Here is a 14,137-nt window from a genome sequence, read left to right as displayed (position 1 = left end):
TTGCTCCTCGACGTATACGCATCCATATATATGTGTATAAGCCTTGCACGCCCGCTCAGTGGATATTTTTCATTAATCTGATTATTTATCGCTCGCTGGCACGTAAGTACGGCCTCTAATAAAATGTAATCCACGAGCGGTCCGAACACGCCTGTGGCTGGGCTGTACCGCGATAAAGATGCACAGCACAACGAGGGGTGGAGAGGGAAATAGATGGATGGATGGAGCGAATCGAGTGCAATCAGCCGTACTGTTTTTGGGGCAGCCCAAGTGCTGGTCTCTCGAGCGTTTCACCAGCACCACTACAGAATCCTATATTATTACTATTATCATTATTATTATCATTATTATTGTTGTTGTTTGCAATGCATGTTCATGGAAATGACGGATCCCGCGTGAGAGAAGTGAGGTCAGATGAGTTAATTTCAAGAGGTAGGCACTCGATCTTGTCGACGCCTCGGTCCATTTCTTTATAGCGCGGGCGCATGAAAATAGAAAAGAAGCGAGAGAGAGAGAAAAGGCGCAAGAGCCAAGTGAAAAACGAGCGACGCAACGTCTGCGCTAGATTTCAATATCCTTGTATAGTAGTGGATAACCGTCACACACAAAACGATTAAGCCCCGGCAGATCCGATGCGTGGCCGCCAACCGGAATCAAAGAAAAGTCAGATTGATGAGGAGCGCTAGGGGGAGGGGAGGGGTGGTGGGCGATGATTATCAACAGCGAGATTTACGAGGTGGTTCGTTATATAATCTGCCTCGAGCTAACGAGCTGCAAGTGCACGACGAGAAGTAAAATTGCCCCTCTCCCTCGGTCCTCTTTTTCCGAGGAGGGGGACCCGCTGGTGGGGCGCAGTTGCAGCCAATTTTGCACTTTACACATTTTACCATGCATCCGTAATTAATACATAGGTATATTAATTTAGGGTAGGTTGGTACATTTATAGGTATATATACGCGTGCGATTCGCCAAGGGAGGGCTCACCGAGCACGCATCACGTGAATTAATGCTTATTATGGAGCTTGTCCGCGGGGCTTGCCACGAGCTGGTCATGTCGTATGCACACGGGTATGTACATATATATGTATGCTTTATTATTATTGTTATTATTATTATTATTATTATTATTATTATTATTATTATTATTATTTGCATTAGCGTTTTTGCGGTCAGTGTAAAATCAGGGAACCAACGAGTAGGTTTGTATACATAGTTGGTCGGCCAGCTACCCAAGAATGGCGTGTACGTAGGCGTGCACAGGTACCTTGTATGGGCGGGTTATTGGTATACATGAATCGCTTTAAAACAATAATAATGATGATGATGATAACAACAATAATGTGTGCTGAACACGGGCCCTGCGAAATTTTGCTGTTAAACTGCCGCTGCTTATATTGCGTTATCGTTACAGCGACTACACTGCGACACGACGGGGGTGTGTGGACGCAGGGTATACGTGACGACGGGCTCGCGAGTTGTGTAAATGACTTTTGGGTAATTGAGACTTTTCCTCTCTCTCTCTTTTGTCGCTATGTGGAAAAATGGTATACATGCGTGAGATCTTTTTCACCGAATAATTTAGTGCTGACTGTGAGTACTGAAATAATGTTTTTTCCACTCGACATGTCCCTGGAAAGCACAAACTTTTTTTTAATTTAATCGTTTTTTTTTTGTAACTTTGTTTATTCCACAAAAAAAAAAATAATAACAATAACAAAATAACAAAACGAGTTACCGTACTCAATTTTAAAGAAGAACAACTCCTAGGTGCAATATTGTTGTTGCAGATCAAAAGGTCAGGTTTAACTTTTAAAGCCAAGACATTTTTGTCTAAATCGTCCGCAGGGAAAGAGGGGGGGGGGGGCACAGGAGCCAGGCCTCATTATTTTTTTACGATCGTGCCTCTCGTACCCCTCTTTCCTCCCGTGCCTCCTCTTTAATCGCAATTCTCGACTGTTTTAAGCTAAACTACGCAATTGCGCTTACAAATTCAATTGCCAGCGCAGCACGCGCACCTTGTCCCCCACCCTCGACCTCTCACTCTGCATTTTATTGGGCTGTAAATTAGAGATTTCGTTTTCGACGTAAATACTACCTACCTTCCCCCCCCCCCCCCTTGCCCGCGTGCCTGTACATATCGAGGATTTTTCTTTTTTATCCCCACTGTGTATGTTAATAACGAGAAACAAATCAAGTTGCGCCGGGGGTATTTACTTCGTCGATCGATCCGCTGGAATTAATTTCAAAAACATTTTTTGCTCTCGCTCCTCTACAATGCTCGAGCGGGCCATGTTTCTACGTTTCTAAAGTTTTTTTTTTCCACATCTAGAGCATCCTCTCGTTTTTCATGTTTTTTACGCGAGTGTCACTTTTTTTGCGCTCTGCGTTTCCGACCTACACAAGCTCAAAGAGTTTCGAATCTCGGCTTCCTCTGCCATCCTCTCGTTAGCTGCTTTTTCATTTTTAGCCGTCGCTCCTTCTTACTACAAACTCCTTTTCATTTTTTTGTATTTTTTCACTGCACTTGTGCTGTTTCACGTTTAAAAATGACTTTTTATTTGATGTGACTTTGAGTGATTTTTACTTTTATCTGTCTCTACTGCAACTAACGATCCATCAGTCCAGTAAATTGATGACAAAAAATATATATGTAGGTACATCGCGTTGTGATTATCTGTTCTCTACATAGCGAGAGGCTCTGGACACGTATCCATACTCGATCCTTGCTTCGTGACTCACGTGGGACACGCATTTGTTCGCTCGCTCGCGTAGTATATCGATATAATGCATAGCACTGCTGCCACTTACGACGGCGACTAATAGATAATATATCTAGCGAGAGGAGACGAAAAAACGAAAAATGCCACAGACGCAGGGAGAGAGAAGGAGGGTGGGTGTCACGGATTCAGCCAGCCAGCCAAGCGTGTCGCGAGCACGCGCTCCGAGATAACATATGGTCTATTAGGGCTAATAATAGCTGAGCGCAGGGGCCACCGTGACAGAGAAGGTGATGATCTCCTGGAGACTCCTCCTCCGTTGCCATCAGCCGATGGCGAGCGTCCGTCTGTTTCTCATGCTCCCTCTCGGCTTTTTACATTAACCGTGTACGATATTTCTTTGACGATAAAGGTTTTTTTTTTTTTTTTTTTTCATCCGCACATGGGCGGAACTCGTCAAATACAAGGGTTATATACGCATGGAGACGGATAACTCATCAGTAGTTGTCTCGCGGTCTCATTATTCCAACAGTCGGAGTGAAAATATTTAACCAGCAGGCATATACTTAACACTTTGAGCGTGTCACTTACCAACTACTTAATAGTTAAATAAGTCTTTTCCTCGGACGACGAATATCAATCTGCCGTTCGGGGCAAGCTTCGTGATACCCCAGAGGACTGGATCGGCTTTCCTTCCCGTACCCAAGATCGATGGGCTTTCACGACCATGTATCTATCTATCCATGAAGAGGAGGAGGAAAACGAGGCATCGCTCTTTTGGTAATGAAAAGTAATACGGCGTAAAATTGATGCCTCCGAGTTTTACCCTTTTGGCTGTTATTGCCCGGATTTGGCCACAAAAATCTGATCGATCCATCACGATGACTCGAAAAATTTTGCGACTGAAAAGCTCCGTGTACATTATGCGATGAGAGAAAAAAAGTGTCATCTGATTAGTTGAGCTGTGCAGCCATCGGTGGGCTCGCGGAATATATCAGTTGGCATTTGGTACAGTTTGACAAGGATGAATCGACGAGGTTTACAACGATAAAGGGTGTCGGCGAGACGGGCGGGAATACGAGACTGAAAAAATAGGAAAAAATAAATAACGAGAATAACAGTTTTGAGAGCTGAGTAGGTATACGAGCGACGCGCGGGCTCATTAGTGCCATGTGCTTCGGAAAACCCATGAGTGGTATATATAATATTGTATGGGTCGTCTCACTATGCTTGCTATGATGATGATGTTGCGTTAATGGCCCACCAAATAATTCTATATACCTACGCGAGTACCAGTGCCACCACATACATGTACAACTGTATGTGTATGTATGCACGTCCACCACCTCCACTGGTACCGAATTGATGATGGATTTGACGGATGATGTTAAACCCTTGGCTCTCGTGTGTTTGACGAGCAGCTGGAGTTGGTTGGCAAAGGGGGGATGAACCGGAATAATACACATACACGGTAATATATCGAGACCAACAGATGAGGGCCAGAGAGGTCGAAAAGAAAGCATGCAGCTGATATGCAGGCAGAGCCAAAAACGTATCTCCGCATAATTGTAATGTACCCTACAGTACATATAAATTTTTTTTTTTTTATATTATAGTGCTCTACGTCCGGCTCCTTTAGTAAGGGCACTACTATGGGCACTTGGCACTTGGGAAAGGGATGGGAGGCCCCCCATTACTGAGGGAAATTAGGCAATTTTTGCTGCGAGAAGGTCGCCTCTATAAACCCTCCTCGAGGAGCATTGCGTGGTGAAAAATCACAGAGGTACACTTGCCCGAAAAAGTGGCACTGGCCGGGAATTGAACCACGGTCTCCCGCGTGCCAATCCACGACCTAGTCGACCGAGCCACCGCGCGCTCTACAGTATATATATACATGCGTATTTGGTGCATAATATATACACATATATGTATATATGTGCATGCCTCTCTCGTCGTTCTCTGACCGGACCAAGGTGGTGTTTGTACTTACGCGCTCCACCTCGTGGCCCAGGCTTGTGTATCAAGGTACACCTATACAATATATACGTATAATATGTGCACTACCCTTCCGCGCAAAGGGGCGAGCCGTGTTAGGAATATCGAGCGAGGATACGCGCCAAGGAGGATCAGGCAGCGGTCGTGGGTGGCGCCGGCTTAGCTCTCCGTGTGCGTGCACTGTGTCAAAATAATGTATAGGTGCCATGGGTGTGTATATAGGTATTGTAAATGTGAGGGTTAACTTGACGAAGGTGTCGCTCTCGCCTCGTACAACGTGTGGTGCAGGTGGTGATTCAAGGTTTAGGTAAACGTATACGCCTAGGGTAAGCAAGTAGTGTAAGTATATATACTGTTGTATATAATATATATGTATATGTATATGTTACGCCTGTAGGGGTAGGTACTTACTCTCTCGAAAGGTGGGGCGAAAGGGACTCGGGATGAGGGCGCGTATAATTTTCACGGACGTTAGCGGAGCTGAGACGCGAGACTCCGCTTGGAACTCGTGCAGTACGTGCTATTGTTTCTTCCCTGAGGTGACGTGTCTCCTATACACAACCCCTGGCACAGGCCCACCTCTATAATTTCCGTACACATACATTATATATATATGTATACCTACGTAATACATATTATATTCACATATAATGACCCGTGCAGGAGCACAGCAGCGTTGATTGGTTGAAGCTGTTTCCCTTGTTTGGCTTCCATCGAGAAATTTCGGCTTTGCCGGCTTCTACTGCAGGTACCTAACGTAGTAACATTATAATGATAACAATAACAATATACACCGGTAGCTTATTTAGCACGTAACTCCTTACGGTGTACTATTAGTGCACTCGTACAGCTGCCTTTGCCTCGGCCACTCTCGCTCATATATAGCAATATTATGTATACTACCGAAGTGGCAGCTACAAATTGCAATGTTAATCGATTCTGCAGGTATTATAAACGGTCCTTGACAGGCAACGCTTTTCCTATTTTCCTTTTGTTCAATAATCATCAGCTAAACCGAGCTAAACTTACAACGGAAGCATGCTTGCTCGTAAAAATCGAGTTTGTCCCGGCCATCGCTGTTGGTTACATCGATGGACCGTTGTTCATGTATTATGTCCATAGAATTATAGTGATGACGATGTACTTGTTAAATTGTTCTAGCGCGCAAAGTCACACGGTCTACGCGTATTCATAATCATGCACAAATCAGGGTTGGTTCAGGAACGGTCCAACAGCAGCTTTTCAAGCGCTCGTGCACGTGGATATTTGGGCACATGTATCCGCAAACTCCGGATCAATTGGCTCGCGTCAAGCAAGACATCGGAGAACTAGCAGCAAAGGCACCTGTACGGAAAAATCAGATCGTACGGGTAACCGCGACAGCGGTGGTAGCTAGCAGTGGCGGTGGTGTCACTTGATTTTTCTCTTTTAAAGAGATTTGCGCTATTCATCGCTACGTGTATATTTACACATGTGTAGGTACATACGGATCATCGTCTGCACAACGAGGAGCTTTTGCGCGTTTGCACGCGGGATCTGGGTCAAGTGCACAGACAAAACGCTCCCGTCGGTCGCGTCGTGTCGTGTCGTTATCCACCTCTCGTTGCACGACGACATGGCACTGTTCCGACGTTTTTCCAGCAACTTTTTTCCACGGTGTTTCACTCCCGTATATTTTTTGTGCAGTATAGGTAACTACCATGTCGTGAGATACAGCGCCAAAGATTCGCATTGAGAGAAAAAAAGGTGACTCGAGAGAGAGAGGGGGAATTTGGTGTTTTCATCGCTCCACAGTGAAAAAGACGGAGGCATCTAATACCTATGTATATAACATATGGGTACGTACTTACTTGCCTATGAGCTACGAATCCTTCCCCCTCTTAACACAGTAGCAGTTTTTATTACTCCCCAACGTGGTTCTGGGACGGGGGAAATTAGTGCCTCTCTTTTTGGCCAATTGCCAACAACTGCATGCGCTTTTACTTTTTCGTGTAAATGGGAGAGCAAGAGCTGTCTCTGCAGCTGCGGAAAATTGATTAAAGTTGCTAATTATTCAATTGAAGCAACGGCAACTCTCGCAACTGTAAGTAAAAGGCCAACCGAGGATCCAAATAGAAGTATATTTTTTTGTCCTCGCACTTTTTATTATCATGAGCACCGCAAGAAACTACACAAAGTATCGTTCGTAATGTTGCTTCTAACTACTTAAACAGAAGTTAAGTTTCGATCAATTGATTCGTTGAACGAGATGGAGATGGATACGTTTATACAAATTTAAGTACGCGGTGATTTTATCTTCAACAAAAACAATTGAGGAAAGTTGAGGAGCTAGTGAGGTTGTACAACGCGTGCAGTATAATAAATATCGAGTTAGCATGCAGGTGCTACGCCACATTACACGAGAAGGGCGAGAGAACACACCAATCCCCTGCTTCTTTGCTTCCTTGAAAGCGAAACATCGTCGGACTCGACCTCGACTCGAATCACTTGCATCGACTGCACGTTTTCTTCTCCTCCTCCTTTTTTTCCTTTCACTTGTTCTCCAGCGCCACTTTCTTCTTCTCCTCTTTGTACTGCCGCGCTATGCGCTACAGCTCTGGTGCCTCGAGGGAAAGTTGCTCGCGGGCGTGCTTTTTCTCTCCCCCCCCCCCTTCCACCGAGCGACAGGGATACGCTGCGTCCTGTAATAATCCTTTTCGCCTGGCCGGCCAAAAATAGTATGGGAATATTTGTGTGTAAGCTCCACTCGTGTTTTTCACACCCCTAAAACGTCGTCTAAGGCCATGAACCATGAACATGAGCAGCCGTAGAGGAAAATCTGCGTTTTCCAATTTAAAGGGGCACGCGTAAGGATGATGACTATTGTGTTCCTCCATCGTTCACCTACGCGTGAAAAATTGAAAATGCAAGTACGTGACGAAATGGAACCACTCCAGCCAGCGCTCTAATTTGTTTTCGTCTCCCCGCAATCCCATCCTCGATTCCTCAAACAGCTCAGCGAATTCTGCCTCGGAGTCGGCGGCCCGCCCCCTCTCGTCGTCGCTCGCCGCCGTCGAACTTATCACGCGCCACTGTGCCGAGTTTGGGCGGAAGAAAAATTAGCGGCCCCCTCGCGCCGTCGAAGCCGCCACCGCTGCTGAGGTGATTAGTTAGGCCCCTAATCCTCCCCGGCGAGAGCGGAAACCGAACGAGAGGGAAAAACAAACAAAATAACCGTGACGGAGCGAAATAACAAGTGCTCGCGCCACCGCGGAGGAGCTCTTTAAAATATTTTCCCCGAGTTCGCGCTTACGTTTCTTCCCTCCCTTTTTCTCGTTCCTCTGCCCCTCCTCTTCTTCTTCTTCTTCTTCTTCTTCTTTGCCCTGTTTGCCCCGCTGCAAAAACTCTGCAGAGCCGGATTCCTCATAACGCCGAGTCTCTTTCATTACGAGCCGGCCAAAGTTTTTCCTCGGCTTTTTAATTCACTTACAGGGGAAAAAAAGCTCCGACGAGCTATAGGTACCTACACGTTGGTCTTTTCATCGCGAATGAAAAATTTTATTAATTAAAGTATTCAAGGTGCCCTCGCAAGTGGGTATATCGCGTCATTCTCTTTCCAGGTAAAATGTATATTCTACAGATCAAAACGTCGTCTCTATACGTGTGTGTAGGAGGGAGGGAGACACAAAGAGTTTTACCTATAGTACAGTTGACGCGCCTCCAACACGTAGTGAATTAGACGGACCGAAACTTTTTCTCGATTAGATGCCTACCCTCCTCTTTATGGAGTCATCACGATAAATCATCATGAAAACGCTACCAACACTATTCGAATTCGTTCCTCAAATTGTATACGCACGAGTCGCAACCTCTTCGTTCCAGTGGATTTAAATCTCCTTTCCGGAGAAGGTCCAAATTCCAACCAGCATCTACTCCATTTCTTTCTTTTCTCTCTGCTCCTTGGACGTCCTATTTTTCGCGAAAAGCATGAGAGAGAGAGAGAGTGAGGGTAGAAGCGGGACAGCTATAGTCGGGGCGGGCCTCTGCTTCGGGGGAGGCGAGCCATCGGGACTGCAGTTTGTTACAGTCAAGTACTCGCTAAGTATGCGAGACCATTTGTCTCTCCGTTCGGCTCCCCCGACCGTAGAGGCCACGTATATATACAGTCACGGACCCGACGGGCAAAGCTTTCCATTCGACCGTCATTCCGCAAACGGAATTTGACTCGCAACTACTTCGACCCCCCCCCCTCTCTCTCCACTCTTTGGAAACCAGTGCTCTTTGGGAGTACCTTTCACCGATTTCCCTTTAATTGCAGCGGAAAAAATGGCCCCTCACTGCTCTAATCTTTGTTAAAAATAACAATTGAAACGAAAAATCTCATCGAATTGAAATGCTTTGTTGAAAATTACATCCCGAATAAGTATACTCGTCGCGGTACAATTCAACGGGACCAATAAACTAATCACCGTCATTTCAATATTGATGTTGTACTAATTATAGAAAAACCCATTTCAGAGTCATACAACGTGCATAGGTGTACAATTGTACAAAACGCATGCACGTCACCGAAATTTAATTTAATCCAGACGATTCGTTATTGTAAAAATAGTCTCGATAATTGATGAGCTCATCGCATTTATACATATATACGTGTACATCAGTTGGCAGCTGCTACTGCTTTGTTTTTCCCGACAACGAACGTCGGCCTGCTTTTAATCCCGGAGGATGAATATTTTTAACTTTTAATTCCAGCCTTATGACGCTAAAAGTTGCCTAATCCTTTCGGATTAACTTTCCATTTCTTTTTCCCCTCTTCTCGCCCTCCCCTACCGCAACGTATCCCCCGTTTTCGACCTCGGCACTGCTCATTTTAGAAACACCCGCAGAGTACGCACGTAACTATATAATATATATAAATTTATGTTCTCGCAGGTTTATTCGAGACTTTATTGTATATACCTAAACACACGTAGGTACATAATAAGTATACTGCCCATCATTCGGTATATACGTATGAACGCCTCTTTTAAGGATGCGCGCGGGGAGACTGGCTTATTGGCTCGAATCTGTCGGGTGTCTATTTCTGTGTGGCGTTGGCCCACATTTTTGGAAAGCCTCCCGACCCGTCGAGAAAAGAAGTACTCGATTAATCTCGAGGAACACTTTTTTTTGCTGCATCTTCGACGCCAAGATTAGTCGTTGGTTGGGCGCGTTGAAAAACAATAAGCTCGAGCAAGTTAAACTTAACGGATATGATCTGTATATATACGTCGTGCTTGCAGCCACGTCCAACAATAATTCACATCGTGTCGGGGTGCAAACCGTGCGGCCATGGGCTAAATTAAAGGAATGGACTCGCGGTGCTTTCACGAGCAAGCTTCTGGCGAACAGAGTTCAATGAGCACCTATAACGTTAGCAATATTATTTTGGTGCTGCAGCGGTGGTGGTCGCGGTGGTGGTGGTGGTACCTGGACCTCCAAACATTGGGAAAGAAAAACAGATTAATTACATCCGTCGCTCATGGGAATGCCCGGGCTAACTGCAACCACCGCGCCAGCGCTAACTATGCGCAACTCGCGTTTGTCTGCTCTTGCTGGTTAGATACCAGAAGGGGCTCGAGTGAAGGAGAAGGAAGTCGACCCTTTGTTCTCCTTGCACCTGGTGTACCTGTACCGGGTGACCTCGACTTCGAATGATCCCGATGATAGCTCTCACCATAACTTCTGATTACTGTGAATAATAAATATAATTCTTTTTACTTATCACTTACAGCTGTCCTGTGCTTTTCATGTTCCGTCTTCGCCTGTAACCAAACTATTGACAATCTGCTAATTGATAGGACCCAAAGAAGTTATTGGTTTTTTTCTTGAGCATTGGGCAATTTGCTTGAGATGAAAACTAAGCTAGTCGAAAATCTCTGGCGTACCACTAATCATGGACAAACAGGTTGAGATTTTCATTAAAAAAAAAAAATAATAATAAATTCACGTACAGTGTCTGAGAAAAATATGCCATCTCGGAGTGTTTTCGTCGTGCTAATTAAGCGTGATTCTTACTGGTGGAGCAAAAATAATACATTGAGTTTATTTTGCTGATAAAAATAAAAATGCAGAGCTAAAATTATAAAATTTCAAGAAAAACACCCTACCCCGAGCTCTGCTTCGAAATCGAACCATAGCATTCGTTGAATAAACATTTCAAGTGGTTTTTTCTTCTTTGCCAGTTAACTTTAGTACTCTGTTTCGGTACAGCGTAAATCTCAATTTATTCATGAGAGGAATTTTTAAAACTGATTATTATTCTCAACCAATAGTTGAATAATGTCATCACTAGGTTCCTTACACCGTTTAGCTGAACAAAGAAAGAAAGAAAGAAAGAAAGACAAAAAGTAACTCGTTTCTACAAACACTGCTTTTCCAATAGTTTACTTGGGAAGCACATCCACAAGCGAAGGATCTTTTTTTTTTGCCCTCGCCAACATCGATATCGAGAATTACTTGTTTGTGATTATCAGTAGATACCACACTGTACCGAGAGCCGCATCTTCTTTTATTTACACTGACTTTATCTGTTATCCCAGCATCTGTCTCGTCACAAGTGCATTTCTCCTCCCTCTCGTTATTTTCTTTCTCAAACCATTATTTTCCGTTCGATATTTTTCGTCGATTTCCTTTTAATTTTTTCTCAAAGTTTCTTTTGTCTTCATCCCATTTCAAACAATACTTTGTATTTGCAGGAAATACAGGGAACTCGAAATGTAGAGAACACGTTTTGAAACTTCATTCTTTTAGCATCAAGATGTAGATCTGCTGTATGCCTCCACAACGAGTATACAAATATAGTATAGGTGTTATATTTATTCTAGCAATAGGTTGCAGTTTTGTTAGGTAAGAAAGCAAATTTCTTATAAAACGAGCCATATTAGATTGCTCCGTAAGAATTCCCTCAAGGCGGACGATAAAGTTTACTTAATAATCTTTTTTTTATACACTGGTATTATTAGATGCTCTCTAACTTTAGAATGTTCGAATTGAGAGCTGGAAATCCTTTCAAGTACCTGCACCTGAGCACGATAAGTAAGTTATGTTATAATCGCGTAATATGACTCTCTCAGGATATTTTTGCTATTTTAATGTGTAATGGAAAATCAGGTTTATTATTGCTGTTGATGTTTTTAATTTGTGCGAAAAAAAAAAACTTAGTAAAATTATTATTATTAGTTTCATAAAAATGATGACAAGTGTATTATTTTTTTTATCGCACAATGTCTACGGCGATAGAATTTAATGACTCAAAATGACGCATCCATTTAAAAGAGCTTTGAAAGAAAGAATTTAAATTGATATAAATCTCGAACAAAAGATGTTCGTGTAAGCCGGTGCACAAAGAAATAAGAGGATGTGCGTATTAAACGAAAAAATTTTAACTTACACGTATACACTCAGACACATATTATATGAATGCATAATGTTCTTGTGGGCAGCGATTTGTCTATCATACACGTACACACATACTATATAAATATAGTCATACATATATATATACAATTTGATGGTACCACCCATTATGTTGAGAGAATGAGACAAATAACAAGCTTAAGATAGTTGAAGTATTGATATTGCCACCAAAAAAATATCACATGGTTTATTATCATTATGTTTATAATTATCTCATTGTATTAACTTGTACGTATATATAACTATATGGTCATGTTTTACTATGAAACGAGGAATAAGAACAACTTTGGGTTCTCGTTCTGTGTTTTACAGTGACTTTTTATGACGGTTGAAACAGGCAAGAGCTGCAAAGAGAGGAGCTCCCGAACCCGATGCTTAGTCTTCTTCAATAAGAATCGCCAGAGGCTTCCGCCGATCAAAAGCTGCCGCGGGGCATCTGTTGAGCCGATTCAAGTACGTAGGTACACGAGGACTGTTGTGCGCAAGACTCCAAACAATGAATTTGACACGCGGTAGCGATAAGTACCATGCATATCACCGCCACGGCCGCGTCTCATCCCCTTCGCAAAAACACCCACTTGCGCGCTGGTGTAGTAGGCATGGATACATATGTGTATATATATATATATACATACACGTGGGTACGTGCAAGGGGTCAAGTCAGTCACACTCGAGCACATTGCTCTCTGTCACGCGAGCTCGACATTAAAGTTCTATCAGATAGGTATAGGTAAGTACGTGCTCTCATTTGCTCCGCGACCAAGCTTAATATTTTTATGTTACGTTATTGCATAGAACTACCGCGGAAGATTAATTTTGTTTACTTGTAGGTAGGGCTCCGTCATGGAGTAGCCACGTTCTGGGCTTCGGTCAGAGGAATCCCTTTCTTTGCCAGTGCTTTATATCATTTTATTTGTGAGACAAACTCTCCTGATGGCTCGTGGGATTACTTACACCAAATTCAATTGACACCACAACATTGGAGGAACAGTAAAAATTTTTTCATGATAACTCCACACTTTTTTTCGGCATGGTTTAATTTTTTATCTCCCTACCCTCAGTGGTAATGTTGCAGGTGTTTTGAGGCGCTCTTCCAACTGATCCCAGTTTTCTTGCCGAAAGACATTATTACAGTAAAAAACGCTACCTGTACACACGGCTACTTAACATCATCGATCGCAACATGGCAGTCTTATCTCAACAGTCGCTGATCAGACGGGGAGAAAGTAAAGCAGGCATAGGAAAAAAAAAATATTAAAAAATAGAATATTATTTTGCAAAGTAAGGCAAGTCCTCGACATGCCTCGAGCGGATTATTCTACCTGTGTATATATGTATTATTTGATATATATATATTTGGTTTGAGGACAGAAAAAAAAAAAAGTTGTCAATTACCTGGGGAGCGAGAGCTGAAAGCGCGACTGCCACCAACTACAGCTAGAATCAGCAGTAGCAGCAACACCACCGACGGACTGGCGATCCCGGCGGACGGCATTTTTCCGTCCTCCACACGTTGTTACGGACACTCCTCCTGTCCCTCCGCTACACGGCTCGAAGGTTCTTCTAGCTGACGCCCCTCATCACCAGCATCTACCTGCAACAGACAATCGTGACAATATGTATTTATTGATGATGATGATGATAATTTTTTTAATTTAATGTAAATGAACATCATGTGCTGTTAAAAAATAAATAATGCAAAAAAAGAGAAATGAGAACATGAGAATTCCTAATGATTACCCATATTCACTACAAAGCCTTTAAAGGAAATCCTTCAATTTTCCAACTTATTGGCTTAGCCTGTAATTTTTAAGCTAGCGACTGCGCCCATGAAATTGAGAGGCGATACTGAATGAACAGGTGAACCATTTAGAAATAAGCTCATTAAAAACCAAAGCGATCGGGTACAGCGCAGCCTGTGGGGAATTTCCATGTTAAAAAAAAAAAAAGAAAAAAAAAAAAAAAAAAAAAAAAAAAAAAAAAAA

The 14,137-nt window shown here is 43.2% G+C and overlaps 1 protein-coding gene across 1 annotated transcript in view; it reads right to left on the bottom strand.

Moving 5' to 3' along the window:
- LOC106640014 (uncharacterized) overlaps positions 1 to 13,647 on the bottom strand; it is a 93,601-nt gene extending 79,954 nt beyond the window's left edge. The window contains 1 exon segment of the mRNA XM_089598855.1: positions 13,548 to 13,647. Coding sequence (XP_089454981.1) covers positions 13,548 to 13,647 — 100 coding nt within the window.
- Positions 13,648 to 14,137: the final 490 nt, after the last annotated feature.

Source organism: Copidosoma floridanum, unplaced genomic scaffold, assembly GCF_036245765.1.
Source record: "Copidosoma floridanum isolate Cflo_tuat_1 unplaced genomic scaffold, Cflo_Japanese_pri ptg000006l, whole genome shotgun sequence".
Lineage (NCBI taxonomy): Eukaryota > Metazoa > Arthropoda > Insecta > Hymenoptera > Encyrtidae > Copidosoma > Copidosoma floridanum.
The sequence above is the reverse complement of the archived record's forward strand: the minus strand, read 5'-3'. Positions and strand labels throughout refer to the sequence as shown.